The 22,295-nt window shown below is 51.2% G+C and overlaps 1 protein-coding gene and 1 pseudogene across 1 annotated transcript in view; one reads left to right on the forward strand and one right to left on the reverse strand.

Annotated features, from left to right (window-relative positions):
* KCNIP3 (potassium voltage-gated channel interacting protein 3) overlaps positions 1–22,295 on the forward strand; it is a 92,811-nt gene that overhangs the window by 14,155 nt on the left and 56,361 nt on the right. The window contains exon 2 of the mRNA XM_070474263.1: positions 80–245. Coding sequence (XP_070330364.1) covers positions 80–245 — 166 coding nt within the window. The remainder of the gene's footprint in view (positions 1–79; positions 246–22,295) is intronic.
* On the reverse strand, positions 5,309–6,752 carry LOC110135393 (B-cell receptor-associated protein 29 pseudogene; annotated as a pseudogene).

The raw sequence follows: 22,295 nt of genomic DNA on the forward strand, positions 1-22,295 counted from the left end.
CTCGAGGCGTCCTGGGGCCGATCTGGAGGTGCCCTTGGTGAGCCAGGGCTCACGGTCACTCTGCCTGTTCCTGCTGCAGGAGGTGATGAAGGTGTCCGACGGCAGCCTCCTGGGGGAGCCGGGGCGCACTCCGCTGAGCAAGAAGGAGGGCGTGAAGTGGCAGCGGCCGAGGCTCACCCGGCAGGCCCTGATGCGCTGCTGCCTGGTCAAGTGGGTCCTGTCCAGCGCGGCCCCGCAGGGCTCAGGTAGGGGCTGGGCTCCCTGGGGAGGCGGTGGGTGTCTGTCCTCAGCTCAGAGACCTCCCTGAGGACCCAGCCTGGACCTCTGCAGGGAGGGGCTTCCATTCATTCACGCCTGTCCCGGTGCATCAGAGTCCGTGCCCCACAGGGCACAGAGCTCGAGGCGGGGCCCAGGGAGGTGGGGAGTGTTGGGGCCTCGCTGGGGTTCTCCCAGCCAGGAGGATGGGAGGGGGTTTCAGAGCCTTGCTGGCTGGGTGACCTTTAGCATCACACTCTTTCTGAGTCTTCCTGAGTCCTCTGTGAAAAGAGGGGCTGATACCCCGCTACAGGGCGCTAACGTGTGCAGGGGCCTGGTGAGGAGGTGGCCCGGCCTTCAGCCGCCTCAGTCCTGCCCAGCACAGCCTGAGGGCTGGCCGTGTACTGCAGGCTGCGTTCTGGGCATTGGCAGCAGAAACGGCTGCCTGGCTCTTGCTGGTGATACTTGACGTCTGTGATGCAGAAGGGACTTTGAGCAGCCCCGTACTTTCACACACACGGGCACATACCACACACTCACACCTATACACACCCACTGGGAACTTGTGGACACACACAGGCACACATGTCACGCACACTTCCGGTGACCACACACAAGGCGTGCTTGAGAGTCTGCCTCTGACTTTCAGGAAAAGGTGCGGACTCGGACCCCGAGTACTGTGTCTCGTTCCTTGTCTCAGACGCTCTCTGTGATTTCCAGACTCAGTCTCCTTGACTGGAAAATGGGGACATTCATGACCCCGGCCTCCCAGGTGTGATGCTGTGGGGGGTCAGCCATGTGTGCAGGCCAGGCCCCTGTCCTTGACCTGCACCCCTACCCCCCAGCCCACTCCCAGCAGGACTCCAGCCCCTTCATCTGCTTCCCGGAGCCCCTGCTTTGCCACCCTCCTCTGACCTTTTCTTTTCCACAGCAGCCTCCGTGGAGGCTCTGAAGCCTGTGAACACACGTGTGAGGTCCATGGGGGTGCTCCACTTCTCGGGATGGAGCAGAAACATGAAGTCACTAAAAGTTCATGCAAACAGCTTAACTGGGAAGCTCACATCTTCACGGACTGTTTTTTTCTGCAGCAGAGTAAAAGCAATTGTTTTCCATCAGGGTAGGAACAAGGAGCAGACGTGAGCAGTGGCGCCCTCGTGTGGCCAGTCCTTTGCACCTGGCGGACTTGAATCTGCTCTGACAGACCCCACTTGACCTCACTGGAGGCACACATTTTTTAATTTGATTGAAATGTAGTTGATTTATAACGTCGTGTTAACTTCCGCTGCACAGCAAAGTGACTGAGTTATACATACACACATACACACACACATATATATATATATATTCTTTTCCATATTCTTTCCCATTATGGCTTATCACAGGATATTGAACATAGTTCCTTGTGCTGCCCTGTAGGACCTCGCAGTTTATCCATCCTATAAATAACAGTTTGCATCTGTTAATCCCAAACTCTCACCCCATCCCTCCCCTGACCCATGGCAACCCCAAGTCTGTTCTGTATGTCTGTGAGTCTGTTCTGTCTTGCAGATAAGTTCACATGCTTTGTATTTTAGAGTCCACATATAAGTGATATCATATGGCATTTGTCTTCCTATTTCTGACTTAGTTCATTTAGTATACAGTCACTAGGTTCATCCAGGTTGCCACAAATGGTGGGATGTCATTCTTTTTAATGGCTGAGTAACATTCCATTGTGTTGTTATTAAGTCATGCCCGACTCTCTTTGACCCCAGGGACTGCAGCACGGCAGGCTTAGGGAAGGACGGGGGTCCTTCACTCCCTCCTGGGGTTTGCTCACACTCATGTCCATTGAGTTGGTGACACCATCCAACCTTCGCATCCTCGCTGCCTTCTCCTCCCGCCCTCAATCTATCCCAGCTTCAGGGTTTGTTATAGTAAGTCAGCTCTTCGCATCAAGTGGCCAAAATATTGGAGCTTTAGCTTCCACATCAGTCCTTCCAGTGAACACATATATTTTCCACATCTTCTTTATCCATTTATTCAAGGCTCAAATTCTCCAGGTCTTCTTGGCAGCAGCAGGCTCCTTTTCCTCCTGCGATCTCGCCGCCCCTCGGTGACGCATGCCTGTCTCACTGCCTCCCTGCTCTCTCCACCCAGCAAGCCCTCCCCCTTCCCCCAGGACCCTCTCCTGCTCAGCCCCGGCTTCCACCTTCCAGGAGGAACATCTGGCATGCTGTGGTCTTCGGGACAGTGCTGGGGTGTCCTGCACTGAGGCCTCTTGCACACCTACTTGTGGGTGGACACGCGGAAAAGCAAGCCGGGGGAGAGGCTGGGTGTGTCCAGGGTCACCAGAGGGGACCACACCCACAGGTCCCACCTTTAGCTGAGGTGGGTTCCTAGACGGCGGGGTCTGTTCCCTGCAGCTCCTTCTAGACTGTGTGGAAGTGTTTGCTGAATGACTGGTCTCGGCCAGGAGGCAGTGGGGGCAGGGAAGGGGTGCACAGCCTAGGACACCACCAAGGGCTTTGCCCAGCCCTGCCCTTCCCCTGGCGACCTGACACCCTACCAGGCCTTGAGGGGGCATGTGGGGCACGGAAAATGTGCCCTTAGCCGTGTGAGGCAGGCGTGGAGGGCCGCGCTGTTTTACTAAACAATGAGCAAATGTTCAGGAAGGTCACACGAGTCAGTGGGTCACTGGGGTCAGGGGCTGAGTGAGGGCTCTGACCTGGAGCGTCTTCCATCTCTGCGGACAGGGTGCCCCCGGAGGCACTGTCCCTGTCTTTTCTCTCAGGAGCTGTGGGGAATGGGGCCTGAGGCTCAGGGTCTATGGAGGCAGCAGCCACTCTTGGCAGCGGAGGAGCAGAGACCCCCAGTGTGCCCCCCATCCACTGGGCATGGCCCCCAGGCCTTGGCGCCGCAGTCTGAGCAACTCCCTTGCGTGTCCCTCCAGGACACTCTGTTGGCGTGGTCCCTCCGAGGGCTCGGCTGTGCCCAGGCCAGGTGCCTCTCTGCTCCTTTGGGAGCCTCTCGGGCTCTGGGTGCAGAGGCCAGCTGTGCCATTCAGCGCCGCTCGGTCCCCGTGCCCAGCCTGGCCTGGCTGGGTGTCCTGGGCCAGGGCCTCCGGAAGGCGGGCGGGCGGGGTCACTGCGCCCTGTTGGGGTGGGCATGGTTTCCAGCAGCAGCACTGGTGCCCGAGACACAGATTTCCGAGGCACGCTGGGCAGGGCTTGGCTCAGTGGGACACACAGGTGTCCTGAGCCTCTGCGACGCGGCAGGAGCGTGTGGGACTCAGAGGCTGGGGTGCACGAAGACAGGGGCCAGGCCCGTGGCTGCTGCGCCCCGGGGGCCCAGCCTTGGCTGTGAAGAGCCTCAGCATGGGGTTGGCAGCAGGTCAGCAGCGGCGGTCTCTAAGACGGGTGAACCCGGGTCCCGGCAGCACAGAGCAGGGGCGTGGCCCCACCCCACTAAGGAGCAGCCCCCGTCCTTGGCCAGGAAATGTGTCCCCCCAACTCTGGGGCCATCCTCAGTGACCCAGAGGCTGGGGCTCTGCGCTGCCCTGCTCACCTCCCAGCATCTTACAGTCCTTCCTGTTAGGATGTGAGGTGGCCTCTCCAGGGACACAGCTGAGCCACCAGTCTGACCGACCTGTTTCTCAAGTCTGGCTCCCATGAGGCCTGTGAGACTGGTGTTTTTAACACCAGGCTTATGCCTGGAATAGAAACACCATCCCAGAGTAACCTGGGGTCCAGCCAGGCCAGTGTAAGCAGAGAGACATTTGCTCTAGGCTGTTGGGAACTTTGCAGAAGCCCCAGAGGACCAGCCGAGAGGCCTGGACGGGACAAGGCCGGGATCCTGCCTGCGGCTTTGGGGGATGCGCCGCCCCCACCCATTCTGGTAGGGCGCTGGGCTGCAGCCGCGCGCTCCTGCGTGACAGTGGGACCATCCCCGCCCAAGGGGCCCAGTCCTGCGCCCTCCCCCAAGTGGAGACCCAGGTCCTCCACCACTGCTTCCGTCTCTGGGAGGTGCTCACTTCTTCTGGGGTTTTGTCAGCCCCGTGCGAGATCACAAAGTCACTGCCAGCACCAGCAGCCCTGGTTTAAACAGTGGTAGTAGAAAGGTGTGTGTGTGTGGGGGGCACTTCCCTGGCAGCCCAGTGGTTAAGAATTTGCCTTCCAAGGCAGGGGGTGCAGGTTCGACCCCTGGTTGAGCGATTAAGATCCCACATGCCTCCCCGGCCAAGAAAACCAGGGAGGTTTTCTTGTTTTTACAAAAGGTAAAAACAGAAGCAAGATCGTAACAAACTCAACAAAGACTTTACAAATGGTCCACATCAAACAACAACAACAAAAAAAAACACCTTACAAAAAAGGAAAGGTATAGGGACAAAGAGGTAAATCAGCTTGTCTGTAATACAGAAGCATATATAAATACAGGCTAACAGAATTTTAACGCATTTGAAAGGCCAAGACATACCCAAGGTCATGTTTCAGAGTGAGATGCCAGGACTTCCCTCGTGGTCCAGTAGTGAAGAATCTGCCTGTCTGAGCCCCGTGTGTGGAGCATGCACCTACCTGAGACTTCTGGACCCCCAGCCCTGAGCTCATACTCAGCACCTGTGTGATGGTGGAGTGCTGCACCCGCATGTGTCTCTAGAGCTGGGGGAGAGATGGACATTCGGTTCTATTTTTTTTAAGGCTTTATTTACTTATCTGTATGCTTGTTTATTTTTGGCGTGCTCAGCCTTCGTTGCTGTCTCCGGCTTCCTCTAGTTGCAGGAGCTACTCTTCTTTGCAGTCTGCAGGCTTCTCATTGAGGAGGCTTTCTTGTTGCGGAGCATGGGCTCTAGGGCACACAGGCTCCGATAGTTGCAGCGTGTGGGATCTTCCCAGACCAGGGATCGAACCTGTGTCCCCTGCATTGGCAGGTGGATTCTTTTTTTTTTTTTTTCCCATTTTCTTTTGTATCTAGGTCTTTAAGAAACAAGGAAGATAGCTTTCAAGTCTAAACACTGGAGCAACCTAAATCACATTAATATAACAATCATCCTCTCCTAAAGGAAACTAAATGAATATATGAATGGAAAATAGTATTTAATATGTAGCTTTCAGAATATAGAAACACCTCAGAGAAACTGTGACACCAGTGTATGTATATATGAGGTAATATCTGTATAATTAGCAACTCTCACAGCAATGGGAAACACTGCTTTTTGGATACATTATACATAAACTTTCTATCTTAAGAATTCCACATTGTTGTAAAATAATTTCAGTTCAGTGCTATGGCAGTTATGCAAATAGATGTAAACTCCATTCCCAGATGAACATTAAAAAAGCAGAATGCCTACTAATTATGTGTTATTAACACAAATGTCAGCAAAAATAGTTTAACAGGTGCAGAAACACAATACTGAAAATATAATTATCAATACAGCTGTCTTAAAAGAGTTAACTAGTACCATCAGCTTAAAAAAAAGCACTTAAGGTCACTGTTTTCATGTTTTACTTTTTCAGTCACCATACACCAGTGTTACTATCAGTATCTAAATAAAGTGTTTAACATGCTTATATTTTATTTAAGAGCTGGAATACAGGCTTTACAGTATATCTGAAACATCATCAATACTGTGATAATGCCATTATGATAAGTCTGTGTGTGTGGCATTAAAAAAATAATGGCTGGTCATAGTATGTTTTTCTGAACTGAATTTTAAATTTTCTAGAGGCTAACATGATAACAAATTTTTCTTCTTGACATGGTATATTCACAGTCTTCTTTCATAAAGTTCACAGGCATTTCTTGTCTTTCCCTGCATGATCCTGAAGTCCTGAGTGTTCTCTCAGGATCCGGTCATACTCTTTTGAAAGTCTCTCTGATTGTATCTTCATTATCATCACGTCATTTTGTGCCTTAGAAAGGGCATCTGAAGCCTTCTTTAATTCAGTTTTCAGTTTTTCTTTGTCTTCTAGTGTTTTATTTTCTGCTTCCAAAACGTGTTCTTCTTCCTTGCCATAGTTTTTCAAGAGCCATTTCAGTCTTTCATTTTCTTCCATGAATTTTTTGGCAGCCTGGTTAGTATTTTCTGCTTGACGTTTAAGTATTCCTTTGTTTGACAGCTCTTTTGCCAGCTGAGTAATAAGGGTAACCAGACGTCTCAACACTAGCCAGAAAAATAATGAAAATCCAGAAATAAAAAGATTTCTTTAAGACCTGAAGAGTTTCATTTGTGTATGTTCATAGGCAGCAGGTCTGTTGGCTGAGCTCTTTTCAATAGTATGAGTCGAGGAATATTTTCTTACTTCTCTCACAGCATCTAGAAACAGAACAATCAATAGGATTATAATAGTAAGAAAAGCCTTGTTCCAGAAACTTGCAATTTTACCCCAAATGCTAAAGGAAAATATCTTCTGCCATCTCTGAGGAGGAATAAAAGGTAGACAGAAGATTAGAATGAGTCCTATTTCAGCGTAAAGAAGAATTGCAACTGCCGCCCATTGGAGTGTCATTGTTTTTCTTCACACCTGGCCTGCGGCCGCCAGCTCCCCACACTGCTCCGCGGCCGCCGACGCGCGGGACGTCCGGCAGGTGGATTTCTTAAACCACTAGGCCACCAGGGGAGTCCCAAACGCTCAGCTCCTGACAGACAGCTGAGGCCTCAGGGCTACCTGGTGACAGTCAGAGATTCCATCTCCCCGAGGGCCTGGGAGTGAGCCAAAAGTAGTGTCAAAAGAAGAAAAGATTTTTGCCAAAAAAGAAAAAAAAGCGCCTGGTTTTGCTCAGAACCGTAGCTCCTCCTGGCCTGCCCTGGCCCCAGCAGAGCACCCCTACTGTCTCAGTCACACTGTGTACCGTCGAATGTGCTGGGCCATCCGCCCAGGGGGAGGCCTGCTTGTCCGGAGCCTGGACCTACTGCACAGCCTTTGCCGAAGCCGCTCACTTGCCTGTGGTCCACGAGAGGCCCCGTCAAACACTGTCCTTTCTTTCCCTGGCTGAGAGTGCAGGATGTGACAGTTTGTCTTTCACTTGGAATATTTTGACTTGCCTGCCCTTGCATGTAACAGCAACCCCAAACAACAGTGGCTTCATTTAGACAGAAGTGTATTAATATCTCCTATCTGAGAAACCTGGGCTAGGCAGTGGCTGGCACTGGTTTAGCAGCTTGAGGATATCAGAGTCAGGGTCTTGAAGCTGTGTGTGTGTGTGTGTGTGTGTGTGTGTGCACGCGCCCTGTGTGTGTGCACGTGCGTGCCGTGTGTGTGCACGCCCTGTGTGTGCGTGTGCGCGCCCTGTGTGTGTGTGTGTGCGCGCCCTGTGTGTGTGTGCGCGCGCACCCTGTGTGTGTGTGCGTGCCCTGTGTGTGTGTGTGTGCACGCCCTGTGTGTGTGCATGCGCGTGCCCTGTGTGTGTGTGTGCGCTCGCGCCCTGTGTGTGTGCATGTGCGCGCCCTGTGTGTGTGCATGCGCGCCCTGTGTGTGTGTGTGTGTGCACCCTGTGTGTGTGTGCGCGCGCCCTGTGTATGTGCATGGGCGTGCCCTGTGTGTGTGTGTGCACCCTGTGTGTGTGCATGCGTGCGCCCTGTGTGTGTGCGTGTGCGCGCCCTGTGTGTGTGTGCGTGCCCTGTGTGTGTGTGCGCGTGCACACGCCCTGTGTGTGTGTGCGCGCGCGCCCTGTGTGTGTGTGTGCGTGTGCGCGCCCTGTGTGTGTGCATGGGCATGCCCTGTGTGTGTGCATGTGCGTGCCCTGTGTGTGTGCGCTCGCGCCCTGTGTGTGTGTGTGCGTGTGCGCGCCCTGTGTGTGTTCCGTTCCTGGCTGTAGAGAAGCCCCGTGACCTGGATAGGGCCCCTCTGCAGTGTGATCACACCCTGGGCTGAAAATCACGCAGGGGCACCTCCCCCACGGGTGGCGGAACTCAGGAACAGGGCCCACCCCGCCCTTGCACCCTCCCAGCCCAGGAAGCTGCAGGAGCCCTTCTGTCTCCAGGGAGAGGGAGCACCCAGGTCCTGAGGAACCAGGGTCAGGCGCTGGGCTGGGGGGCGGGCGGTCCTGGGAAAGGCCGAGCGCAGGGGAGGTGAGGACAGAGCAGAGAGGAGGGCAGGACAGGGCAGAGAGGCCGAGACAGACGGAAGACCGAGACACACAGGACTGGCACTGAGATTGGGAGACAGACAGAGGTGGGAGCGAGGGCTCTAGAACAGAGGCTCTGACTGCCTTCCGTTTGGGAGAGGGGACAGAGAGGGGACAGAGAGGCTGGGGGGCCGGCGCTGTGGCCAGTTGGCCAGAACGAGTCCCTGGGCCCAGTCCAGGGATGGCGGGGCGCAGGGAGACCCCTGGCCCTGCCCTGAGGCTGCAGGAGTGCCAGCAAGGCTGCAAAACGCACCTGGGCGACATCATCAGCGTCTTCTTCCGCTTCATCTCGGGGAACCTGGCTCGAGGTGAGGACTGCGTGGGGTGGACTGGGGACCAGGGTGCAGGAAGGGGCAGGCTTGGGGCTTAAAACCGTGCCCTCCGGGAATGGGGCAGGGCTGATGGGGGGGTGGAGGTGGTCCTGAAAGCAGGACAGGAAGGCACCCCAGCCTTAGAGTCTGTCCTGTGACAGGCGGGCAGTGAGTAGCTACGCTGGGGCTTCCCCACCCGTTGACCTGGGGAGGAAAGCAGGTGGGCAGGGGCTTCCGTCTCCAGGGCTCGTGGACTCAGGTACATCCCAGGCAGGAGGGAGCCGACACCCTCCGGCTGGCCTACCTGCCCTGTGCACACCGACCTCATTGCTGGGGTCTTCTCCTCTCGTCCCTCCCTTTCCGGAGACCCCTCAGCTCCCGCATCAAAGACTGACCTGACGTCTGCAGCATAGATGGGAGAAAACAACCCAGCCTGTGTATGGAAAGTGCTCAAGGGGCACAGAGCCTGGTGCAACAAGTACTTGTCAAACTCATGAACGATATTTTAAGAAGGATAAAAATTGAAAATCGAATATGTAATCCAGAATCTCAAAAATCAGTCAAATAATAATGGTTTAAAACCTTCAAAAGCAGTAATAAAACTCTTGGAATAGAAGAAACGATTCTGGGACTACCCTGGTGGTCCATTGGCTAAGACTCTCCCCTCCCAGTGCAGGGGGCCCGGGTTCGATCCCTGGTCAGGGAACTAGAGCCCACAAGCTGCAACTAAAGATTCTGCATGCCACAACAAAGATGGAAGACCAACACAGCCAAATAAATACATAAAGGCAGGATTTTGATACAGTGAAGGTTTGCAGAGGGAGCTCAGATGGGAGTGTGAGTCTAAGGAGGGGTCCGGTTGCAACCTTAGGGGCTTCCAGGGAGCATTCGGGCCAGTGCTGTTGTCAGGAATGGGAGCCCAGGGTCACCCCCAGCTTTTCAAAAGAAGGGGAATTTCCCCACCACCACCTGCCACTTCCCACCCCATCTCTGTTCCCGATGCCAGTAAGCCCTGCCTCCCAGTTGCTAGACTTCCCCTCTCTGTTCAGTTCAGTTCAGTTCAGTCGCTCAGTCGTGTCCGACTCTTTGTGACCCCATGAATCGCAGCACGCCAGGCCTCCCTGTCCATCACCAACTCCCGGAGTTTACTCAAACTCATGCCCATCGAGTCGGTGATGCCATCCAGCCATCTCATCCTCTGTTGCCCCCTTCTCCTGCCCCCAATCCCTCCCAGCATCAGGGTCTTTTCCAGTGAGTCAACTCTTCGCATGAGGTGGCCAAAGTACTGGAGTTTCAGCTTCAGCGTCAGTCCTTCCAATGAACACCAGGACTGATCTCCTTTAGGATGGACTGGTTGGAATCCTTGCAGGCTGTTGTTATTTTCGGGGAGGACAAAACTTTGAAGATGTTGGTCCTTGAAGAGAGATGTCTGGGGGGTGGACCCAGGGGCAGAGGGAGGTGCCTGGAGTCACCAAGCCTTTGGTGGTGGAGACCCAGGTTCAATCCCTGGGTCTGGAAGATCCCCTGGAGAAGGAAATGGCAACCCACTCCAGTATTCTTGCCTGGAGAATCCCATGGGCAGAGGAGCCTGGCAGCCTACACCCCATGGGGTCGCAAGAGTTGGACATGACTGAGCAACTTACACCACTCACCACTGCTGGTTGGTGACCTGGAGCATCTCTCCTGCCCACCCTGCGCCCCCTCCTCACTAACCAGAGTGGACGGAACAGCACCTGCTCCATAGGGCAGCTGGTAGGGTCAGGGAGCACCCTTGCTTAGTGGAGCTTCAATCCATGGGTCTTTATTGCTGGTAGCTTTAGGCATCTTTTCTAGATCTTCTTACCTTCCTGATACCTGGGCAGGTTCAGGGTTGCTTTCTCTCACTCCCTCTGTCTTTCTAGAAAGGGAAGGAGGATGCTTCAGGCCTGTCACCAAAATTGCAGTCTGACAACAATCAGAGGCTGGGTTTGCGGTCTCAGTCTGAGCCCCTTCCAACTCTGGGGGATGCTGGTTCTGGGATTCACAGCATAGCTGCGGTGGGAGGGGCTGCCTGGGGGCAGGGAGCAGGGAGTTAAGCCAGGGGCAACTGCTAAAGCACCAGTGCTTGCCGTCAACTTGCAAACAGTCTGAAGGAAGCTTGATTCTTTGTCACCTCTGACTCCTTCAGTTGCTCTGTGCAGTTGCTCTTTCCAGTCCTTTGCGTAAAAGTCTGTGCTCATCCAGTGGTCATCTTTCAGGTGGGTGCTCAGGGAAGCTTTGGAGCTCCAGACTGTCACTCACCCCAGAATCCCTTCTTCTGACTGTCTCAGGCTTCAGGTTGGAGCAGGAGGGCAGGGCATGGGCACTTCTGAGCATCTTTGTTCTTCCTCCGCAATGCTCCCGCTCAGAGCGGTGCCCAGGTCAGTGTCACCACCCAGCAGCTGCTTAGCCGCAACTCCCAACTTTTGAGACTTCCCCTCTCCAGGCAGTGTTGGAGGAGGACAGACCCCTAATTGTCTTCCTCAGGGTCTGAGGGAGCCCTGCAGAAACGTACCCTCTGCCTCCATGACTGTCTCTGCATAGGTGTCCAGGTCCTTCCCATCTCCCTGCCTGCCTCTGGCCAGTGTAGCCGGACCATCACCCGGACCTCCAGGTGTGAGTCACACCCGCCTGGCCCTGCATCCCCCAGACTCTGGGGACACATGCCCAGAAGCCCTTCAGTCGGACAGAGACCAAAGCCCCCCTGGATGGGGAGAAGGGTGGAGGGAAGACACCCCAGCACATCAGCCAGCCTTTCAAAGGACAGTGCCTCCCTTTGCCTCACCAGCCTTTTTCTTCTCAGCCCTCTGGTGGGGCAAAGAGGGTGAGTCACAGAGTCAGTTTCTCAGTCCCCTCATGTGACCTGCAGAACTGGTCTTAGCCTTGATGACCTCTGCCCAAACCCAACAGGAAAAGTCACATTGAATACCTGGATGTGAAACATGGAATCCACACCAAGCTGGGGAGGGCCTTGGTTTCTGGCCCTTTTATCACACCTTGCAGCAGGTGCCCAGGCCCAGGGCTCCCAGGGACCAGGCAGGGATGGGGCAGAGGCAGGAGGGGCCAGGAGACAGGGCTTGGGCTGCAGAGTGAGGCAGCTGGGGCCCCAGGTTACAGACAAAGGTGGGCACTGCTGGCTCGAATTGTCAAAGCATCCTTCTCAATGTGTTAAAAATATCATTCTACAAATAGACAGTGAGCATGTGTCAGGTTCTACTGAAGTCCTTAATGAGGCAACCGGCAGAGTGACAAAGCAAAAAAGAAACAGAGATTTTTAGAGGGGCTGGAAATAAACGGGGACATGTTGCTGCTCAAGTATGAAACTAAGAAAGATAGGGCAGTGAAGCCACCACCTGTGCGGTTATCTTCTCCACCAGAGAGAAGAGGTCGACATCTCATCTTGTCAGCTTTACAGGCTTGTAAAACATCTGGGCCCCCTGCACTGCTTAGCTCCACCCCTCTGGCCAGTCAGATGCCCCAGCAGGCACTGGACAGTGCCCCGGCAGGGCCCAGAAGATCATCGACGCTCTTGGGTTTTATTTCCATATTTTGAAAACAACTTTTAAACAACAAAGAATCTTAGCTCTGCCACTTGTGGCTGTTACAAGGCAAAGGGACATTCAACATTCCACAAGTCTATTTGAGTGGGGCAGCGCCAAACCGAAGGTGGAGCTGTGCTGTGCTTAGGCGTTCGGTCTTGTCCAGCTCTTTGTGACCCCATGGACTGTAGCCCACCAGGCTCCTCTGTCCATGGAATTTTCCAAGCAAGAATACTGGAGTGGGCTGCCATTGCCTTCTCCAGGGGATCTTCCTGACGGAGGGATGGAAACCATGTCTCCTTGCAGGCAGACTCTTTACCACTGAGCCCCCCGGGGAAGCCAGGTGGTTGGGAGCATACCCCTGAAGGGAGCCGGTTCGGAGGTTTTTTATAGAGAAGATGAGGAAGCAAAGCAAAGAAACTGATTGGCTGCAGCTGAAGCAATTGTCTTAGTTGTCTGTCTGTGATTGGCTGCTTAAAAGCTGCCTTTTCTTGGATTCAGGTGCGTTCTCTCTGGCTTTTTAGGTTTTGGTTTGCTTGCAGGAGCTACCAAGGCATTAGAGCCACCTCAATCCAATGGCCTCTTGTTTGTTTGTTTTTTTAATTATTTATGTATTTGGTTGCACTGAGTCTTTGTTGCAACACACGGAATCTTTCAGCATGGTGCACAAACTTTCTAGTTTTGGCACACGGGCTTAGTTGCTCCAAAGCATGTGGGATCTTAAATACCCAGCTAGAGATCGAACCAGCATCCCCTGCATTGCAAGGCAGATTCTTAGCCACTGGATCACCAGGGAAGTCCCTGGCCTCTTGTTCAGTTGCTTTAACAATTCCTCCTTTTTGGTCATCCTTGCGTGCATGAGAGATTGACCAACAGTTTGGTGTTACTGGGAAATTCCTTGATGGTCCAGTGGTCAAGACTGGGTGCTTTCACTGCTGAAGATTTGATCCCTGGTTGGGGAACCAAAATCCCACAAGCCATGTGGTGGCCAAAAATAAAAGTAAATAAAAATTTTTTCAGTTTGTAATTACTGGCCTTCTCAGGCCATGTGTCTCATGGTGCACCTCGCAGGTTTTGCTATTGGCCATGGAAGGGTTGCTTTTGCTCTTCATCTCGTTGTCCGTCATACTTCTGTTACTCCAAGCTCCGTGAGGCCATCTGATGTACCGCTGAGGAGCTCAAACTCGTATTTAAGACCCCTGAGAGCACACAGCCCACCAGGGAGACTCCAGTGGTGACTGTTAAGAGGATAATACCAAATCAGTTGGTATCAAGTAAATCAAATAATGCACCTGAAGAGGCATCAGCCTTTTTTTAGCCAAGTGGCTTGTTTGTTTTTTGTTTTTTTTTTTTTTCCATTTATGGCTTGTTTCTTTAATTTCTGGTATTTGAGTTTCTTTTATTCCAGAGTCGCTGACCCAAGCACACCGGGAGGCCATTGCTATGGCATAGACTCCTCCTTGCTCAGCCAGCAGGCAATTTAAAACCGTTCTCTTATCTGAAACCACTTTATTGGCTTAAAATAACCCCTAAGTCAAAAGAGGTGGCATCATTTCCTACCCTTCATTCCTCACCTTTTAAATTTATCCAAGAAGGCTCACAGTCTAGACTTTGAGTTGGTACTTGGCTGCATCTCACTGAACCAGGCTCTTAGTCCTGAGAAGAGGTCAGTTCAGTGAAACAGTTGCCCCTCTGGCAACCATAAGTCTGTTATCTGTGTCTGTGAGTCTGTTTCTTTTTCATAGATAAGCTCATTTGTGTCATATTTTAGATTCCACATATAGGTAATATCATACGGTATTTGTCTTTCTCTTTCTGACTTACTTCACTTAGTATGATAATCTCTAGGGCCATCTATGTTGGTGCAAATGGCATTCTTTCAGCTATAAAGCTGAGTATTATTCCATTGTGTGTGTGTGTGTGTGTGTGTATCTTCTTTATCCATTCACCTGTTGATAGACATGTAAGTTTTATCCATGTCTTGGCTATTGTAAATATTGCTGCTATGAACATTGAAGTGCATGTATCTTTTCAAATTAGAGTTTTCTTTGGATATATGCCTATGAGTGGGATTGCTGGATAATATGGCAACTCTGGAACATATGACAGAGATCAAATTGCCAACATCTGCTGGATCATTGAAAAGGCAGGAGAGTTCCAGAAAAACATCTATTTCTGCTTTATTGACTATGCTAAAGCCTTTGACTGTGTGGATCACAATAAACTGTAGAAAATTCTTCAAGAGATGGGACTACCAGATCACCTGACCTGCCTCTTGAGAAATCTGTATGCAGGTCAGGAAGCAACAATTAGAACTGGACATGAAACAACAGACTAGTTCCAAATAGAAAAAGGAGTACGTCAAGGCTGTATATTGTCATCCTGCTTATTTAACATAAGTTAAATATAAATGCAAAGTACATCATGAGAAACACCGGGCTGGATTTAGCACAATCTGGAATCAAGATTGCTGGGAAAAATATCAATAACCTCAGATATGCAGGTGACACCACCCTTATGGCAGAAAGTGAAGAAGAACTAAAGAGCCTCTTGATGAAAGTGAAAGAGGAGACTGAAAAAGTTGGCTTAAAGCTCAACATTCAGAAAACTAAGATTATGGCATCTGGTCCCATCACTTCATGGCAAATAGGTGGAGAAACAGTGGAAACAGTGGCTAACTTTATTTTTCTGGGCTCCAAAATCACTACAGATGGTGACTGCTGCCATGAAATTAAAAGATGCTTACTCCTTGGAAGAAAAGTTATGACCAACTTAGACAGCATATTAAAAAGCAGACACATTACTTTGCCAACAAAGGTCCATCTAGTCAAGGCTATGGTTTTTCCAGTGGTCATGAATGGATGTGAGAGCTGGACCATAAAGAAAGCTGAGTGCTGACGAATTGATGCTTTTGAATTGTGGTGTTGGAGAAGACTCTTGAGATTCCCTTGGACTGCAAGGATATCCAGCCAGTCCATCCTAAGGGAGATCAGTCCTGGGTGTTCATTGGAAGGACTGATGTTGAAGCTGAAACTCCAATACTTTGGCCACCTGATGTGAAGAGCTGACTCATTGGAAAAGACCCTGATGCTGGGAAAGATTGAGGGCAGGAGGAGAAGGGGAAGACAGAGGATGAGATGGTTGGATAGCATCACCGACTCAATGGACGTGAGTTTGAGTAAACTCCGGGAGTTGGTGATGGACAAGGAGGCCTGGTGTGCTGCAATCCATGGGGTCACAAAGACTCAGACACAACTGAGCGACTGAACTGAACTGAATGGCAACTCTATTTTTAGTTTTTTGAGGAATCTCCATATTGTTTTCCAAAGTGTCTGTACCAATTTACATTCCCCCAATACCATGCAATTAATTCCTGATTAATGCTGTACCTTCGGTCAGTAGTTTTGTGAATTCATCAATTTTCTCCATCAGAGTTCTGAACATTCTGACTTACTACAGTGCTATTATGATCTTCAAGTTATCAGAAATCTGTACTTGTAAGGATTCTTTCCATAAATCTCTTTGAAGAGGAAGCACTTTTGCAAAAGCATCAGAGTAAAACCATTACTGTCTGTAAATGTCAAAAGACTTAAAAGTGACCATGGCTAAATAGCTGATGAGATTTCATTATAATGCAGTTGACAAGGAATTTTTCTTATGTCTGTGACATAACATTTTAAGATCATAACTAGAGTTATGATTATATTATGCCAGGTCATATCAGATCTCTAGAAATTTTATACAATTTCTCATTCTAAAACAACCAGTTATCCTACTTTAAAGCAAAATAACTTTTTTCCCTTAAAAATGCATTTCCCCCTTTTATACTTTCTTACCAAAAAGACATCCTACTTTCATTGTATACAAAGTCATATCTCTTATCATTTCTCATAGTTTTGTTTACATATATTGATTAGAGTTCTTAACCCTTAGAAACCTTAATTTCTAGTGAAACTAAGAAATTAGCAATTATGGACTACTATACCAGCATTCTGTAGATTGGCAAACTTATTAATACTTTTCATAATTTCTAGAAGCATATTGTCCTCACAGTGAAGTTTCCAGTGTGGCACAAAACTTGTTTATTAACAGACCCAAATATCTTTAGTCCTTCTGTAATAAGAAGCCAAAAATAGGTAAACCCGTGTTCAATAATTAATGTTCCAGTATTTTATCTTAATTGGTGGGAGGGCAGCCTCATATGCATTCTTTTGATGCCCTCACTCAGCCACGTACGTGAGAATGGGCCTTGGGCCTGGAACACTTCTTTGCCGAGACATATAAAGCCCACACAGGGACTTCCCTGGTGGTCCAGCGCCTAAAACTCCGAGCTCCCAACGCAGGGGGCCCAAGTCTGATCCCGGGTCAGGGAACGAGATCCCACATGCCGCAACTAAGATCCTGCTTGCCACAACTGAGACCCAGTGCAGTCAAATAAATATATATATATATATATATATATATATATTTTTTTTTTTTTTTAAAAAGGTCTCACAGTTTGTGCTGGGCTTTTCACCTTATATGGGAACAACCCTCCTTGTCTAATTTTTTGAGTGTTCTTTTGTCTCTGCTTAAAGAATCTGCCTGCAGTTCAAGAGACCTGGTTTCGATCCCTGGGTCAGGAAGATCCCCTGGAGACAGAAATGGCAACCCACTCCAGTCTTCTTGCCTGGAGAATTCCATGTACAGAGGAGCCTGGTGGGCTACAGTTCATGGGGTCGTAGAGTCAGACACAACTGAGCGACTTTTTTTTTTAAGGCATATGCATTCTATGGCAGCTGGCCACTCCCTGTTTTATTGGTCTCTGCGGGAGCGGGCAGAGTTCTTCCACTGTAGCCTGAGAGGGGTGCTCAAAGGTCAGCTGCCCTGTGCCAGGTGCCTGGAGAGGCGTACTGGCCATGGGGGACCAGTCTCCATCATCAGAATGCAGCTTGCCTGATCGCTTCTCCATGGAAGTACAGCGTTGCCCCGGGGGTGACTGTGCTGTTTGCCTTGGGGACGCCCGCAGGAGGAGACGCAGCAGGCGGAAGTGTTTTCCGTGCCTCCTGGAACTGGTTACTGATGGTCGGCGTTCTCCCCGCGGATTGGTAAAAAGACTCGGTGGGCTTTGAATTGCTTCTGAAGCTGCTTTTCTGTCCTTGTAAAGACTCGATTTGAAAGGCGAGAGCTGTTTTCAGCTCCTCAAAGAACTGGGTTGCTGCCTGAATAATAGTGTCAAGGGCTAAACCCACCCATCCAGTTTGCTTCTTTATATCAGGGAGAAGATTTCCCACTAAGACAGAAATAAAAAAATCTCTGTATTTTAGATTTAGAGCTGCTTGTATCTTTGAAACATTTCAATGCGTTGTTCCAAGAAAGGCTTCAGAATGCTGTCTTTCCCTCTGTATATATATTCCTATTTTAGCTTGGGTAAGAAGGCCTCAAAAAGTTCCCATCAGCCCTGAGTATCAGCCTCTAATCCAGCCAACTTCTGACCATACAGTTCCTCTTTTCTCTTTCTTAAGCAACAGTTTTTTAAAATTAATTAATTAGTTTGTGGTTTTGGCTGCCCTGGGTCTTCGCTGCTGCGAGCAGGGCCTACCCTTCATCGCAGGGCACGGGCTTCTCGTTGTGGTGACTTCTCCTGCTGGCGGAGCACAGGCTCCAGGGCAGGAGACTCAGTATCTGCAGCACACGCCCTCAGCAACTGTGGCGCGCTGACTGAGTTGCTCCGCGGCATGTGAAATCTTTCCAGACCAGGGACCAACCCGTATCCTGTGCATTGGCAAGGGGATCCTTATCCTCCAGGGAGGTCTAGAGCGCCTCTTAAAGAAAAAGTCACTTCCAATATCTTATCTTCAGGTTTTAGCTGAGACACACAGGAAGTATTCCTGGCAGTACTGAACTCTTTAAAAGAGACGATTTTGATTCATTTTGCCTTAGAAATCTCTGCACATCAATTTAAAAAAATGCATCTCATTGTTTTGGGGAAGTTTAGGACCGGTTTTACCCTAGGGCATTTTGTAAGTGGACAAGTTCATCTAGGTTAAAAGTTTTCCACTGTGGCCACTGTAATTCAAGATTATCTTTGGTTATGTTAATGAGCTTGTCCAGAACAAATGCAGATCCTGGGCCTGTCACTGTTATACCTAGTTACAACAGTTAGCCCAGATGCAGGAGGTCCAGACTCTTTAGACTCGGAGGAACACATTTTCTCCTTCCTCTCCTTCCCTTCAAACAAAATTTTACTCACCTCAGGCCTCGTGGGTGGCCATTCCCTTCTCCAGAGGATCTTCCCGATCCAGGGACCCAACCTTGGTCTCCTGCATTGCAGGCAGATCCTTTACCATCTGAGCCCCCAGGGAAGCCCACCACAGGTCCAGCTTAAGTCTGACCCATTCCAGTTTCAGTCAGAGGAATTCATAATGTTTTAACTGGCCCCAGTGCACCTGGGGACCCAGTCTGGTAAAGGAAATGCTCAGAGAAAGTCAGAGAGCTCATAACACAAAAACTGTGGACTCAGTTATCCAAGGACTTACCCATGACCTTCAAGTGCAGCGAGGAAACAGCAAGTGCAAAGGGGTCGGCACGTGGTGGCCATGCCTGGTTGCTTATTGCTCCCGGGGCTGTAGGTGGGGGCTGGGGTGTCTCATGCGAATTCCGCTTCTGACACCGGAGGTGTGAAAAGGTGAACACAGGCACAGGTAAGCAGGCAGTGCCAAGCCAGAAATAGGAGCGCTCCACCAGCATGAGCTATGTTAAATATTTAAACAAGGAGGCCGTTGCACTCGGTAGCCTACAGAAGCAAGCCAAAACCTTAGCCCGAGTCAATGTACTTGAACTCGAGAAAATAGAACTTGAGAACAACCAATCACAAACAGCTGATTAGGCTTTGGCAAATAAGATGACCACTTTAGCTAATCAAGTAACCTTCTTCTCCTGCTTCTGCCTCTTCTTTATAAAACCCGGCTCCTGTTGGTGGCGTGCTCCTAACTCAAATTAATAGAAGTTCATACCACACATACCATAATTAGACTGTGAAAAGTAAAAAGATAAAAGGAGAAGGCTGTTGTCATATGCATGCGGAGATCTCTGTACCTGTGGTGTGGCCGTTCACCTTCTCTACTGACACCAGAGTGGTCTCCTGCACCGGCTTACCTTACGTTGATGCCTGGCTTTGGGGAAGTTGCTTGGCCTCTCTGAGCCTCAATCTCCTCGCCTGTTGAGTGGGTACAACAGAGGGTGGTTTTGAGGATTCTACCAGGGTCTGTAAAGGGCCAGTGAGGGTAATGCTGTCCCCTGTGATTTCAGGGGCACGGGTGGTGACGTTGGGGGTGTACTGCATGGCTCTGGAGCTTCCTTCTTTCTGGGCCTCGCTTTCCTTATCTGTGAACCTAGAGCTGCAGAAGGTGATTTTCGAGGCCAAGGACCAGCTCTAAAATCTGTGCTTTCTCCCCGTCCCCTTGACCCAGGTAAGGAAGCCTGGAGGGCGTGGGGTAGATCTGTGACTCTTTAAAGCCACTGCCCGCTCCTTGCTGGTTTCTCCTTCAATGCTCTTTCTGGGCCCTGAAAGATTGTGCCCTTCCACCATCCAGAGCATCTGCCAAGCCTCTCCCCAGGGTCTTGCTAATGAGTTAAAGTTCATTAAAAGTCAGCCTTGAGCACCTCGTTCTTCCTTAGCATTTGCCAAGAGGTTGGGATTCTCCCGACAGATATAATAGGCTGCTGCTGAACCCCACCTCTGCTCCAGCCTCTACCCGCCTGGCCTCCCCCACTGCCTGCCTCCAAACGGCCACTTCAGAATAGGAAGGAGAGGCTGGGTGGGGACGCAGAGGAAGGGCTCCCTGGGCACCGGCTGGAAAAGTGCTCTGGGGGACCCCCAGGAAGGCGTTGGGGAGCCACCGGCCCAGACACAGGGGCCCAGGGGTCCTGTGCCAGGCACCTGCCCCAGCATGGTGTGTGCGTGTGTGGCAGGGGCGTCCCTGCTGCAGTAGGACCCAATTCCCTGCCCTCCAAGGTGGAGGAAGATTGGGGGTGATTTGGAAGGCAGGGGGGGAGAGGGAAAACAAGAATAGCTTCCAGATGCGCCAGGATGGGAGGAAATGTTTGTGCTGCGCTTGGGGTGGTTCAGGAAAAAGGCAGAAGCCTGGTGACTGGGCGCCTGGGGCTCCCGGACAGACACTCACAGGCGAGCCACCCTCGTGCCTGTGGGCCTGACCACACACCCGTGACTGCCTCCCTCGCTCCTTACCTGCGTCTCTCTTGACAGGCATTCCCCCAGCTTCCCACCAGAGGGCAGCAGTGACCAAGCTGTCCACCGAGCTGGACCTTTTATTTTTGTTAATTGGAGGGTAATTGCTTTACAGTATTCTCTTGGTTTCTGCCATGCATCAGTATGAGTCAGTCACAGGTGTATATACGTCCCCTCCCTCTTGACCCTCCCCCCCCCTCCCGCCCCATCCCACCCCGCTAGGTCCTCACAGAGCCCCAGTCTGAGCTCCTGAGTCAGACAGCAGACTGCCACTGGCTGGCTGTCTGACATGTGGCCCTGTGTGTGCTTCCATGCTGCTCTCTCCACTCGTCCCACCCTCGGCTTCCGCCACTGTGTCCACAAGTCTGTTCTCTATGCCTGCATCTCCATTGCTGCCCTGCACGTAGACTCACCAGCACCATCTTTCTAGCTTCAAGCAGGACTGTTTTAATCTGAAATCACCAGCTCTGCATTTTCTGGGGCCTCAGTTGGTAAAGAATCTGCCTGCAATGCAGGAGACCCAGGTTCAGTCCCTGAGTCGGGAAGATCCCCTGGAGGAGGAAATGGCAACCCACCCTAGTATTCTTGCCTGGGAAATCTCATGGACAGGAGCCTGGCGGGCTACAGTCCACAGGGTTGCAGAGAGACTGAGCGTCTGAGCATAGTCTGCATTTTCTGACATGACCCTCCCTGCCCACCCAGCATTTTGCACCTTTGGGGGTTAGAGACCCGGGATCTGGGGTTCCCTGGGCTGACACCTCTCTTCTAGAACACCTGCTGCCTGCTGATGCACTGAGCTAAGCCCAGGACAGGCTGGGAACCTCTCACCAACGGGCCTCCCTCCCCCACTTCTGCCTGTGAAGCGCTGCCCTGGTCCCGAGGGTTCCGTGTGCCTGGTGGAGGCGCTGCCTTCTCAGGCCACCTCCAGAGGCCCCGGAAGGCAGGGTGAACAGCAGGGTGTGAGCGCAGACCTCCTTTAGTTGTCCTGCCCCTGTGGATAAGGGACGAGGCTCAGACAGGAGCCATGCTTTTGTGCTGGGTGGAGGGCGCCTTGCCTTGTGTATGTGCTCAGCTAACTCTGTGCAGCCCCATGGACTGGAGCCCTCTAGGCTCCTCTGTCCATGGGATTCTCCCAGACCAGAATACTGGAGTGGGCTGCTGTTTTCTCCTCCAGGGGATCTTCCCTGTCGTGGCCACATCCCAAACGACGGTGATCAAACCTGCGTCTTCGTGTCTCCCGCGTTGGCAGGCAGGTCCTTTACCACTGTGCCATCTGGGGAGCCCAGATGTGGGGTGGGGGAGACCTATGAGTGAAACCATTAGGTGTCATTTCGGGGGCTCCAAAGAGCTCTGGTACCATAGTCCTTTATGTCTCAGCCCAGAAAAAAATTCAGCAAGAGGTAAAGTAAAAGATAAGAAGCAATTTATTAGGATAGGATGCTTGTGAGACTTACAAGTGGGCAGGCGAGGGAGTGTCACGCCCTGAGAACTTACCTGACTACAGTTTTATAATCAAAGGAAAATTCAGGAAGAGGGAGAGGAACGTCTTTGTCTTTCTTGAGTTATTTAGTCCCTGAGTTGTGTCCAACTCTTTGTGACCCTATGGACTGTAGCCCACCAGGCTCCTCTGCCCGTGCGATTCTCCAGGCATGAACACTAGAGTGGATTGCCATTTCCTTCTCGTGGAGATCTTCCTGGCCCAGGGATTGAACCTGCGTCTCCAGCAAGTCTGCTTTGCAGGCAGGTTCTTTACCGCTGAACCACTGGAGCAGGAGAGTTTTCTTGTCCCTGCGCGGTCAAGCTAGGTCGACAAATTGTTGTTTTCTGTGTGTGCAG

Source organism: Odocoileus virginianus, chromosome 2 (assembly GCF_023699985.2).
Source record: "Odocoileus virginianus isolate 20LAN1187 ecotype Illinois chromosome 2, Ovbor_1.2, whole genome shotgun sequence".
NCBI classification, from domain to species: Eukaryota; Metazoa; Chordata; class Mammalia; order Artiodactyla; family Cervidae; genus Odocoileus; species Odocoileus virginianus.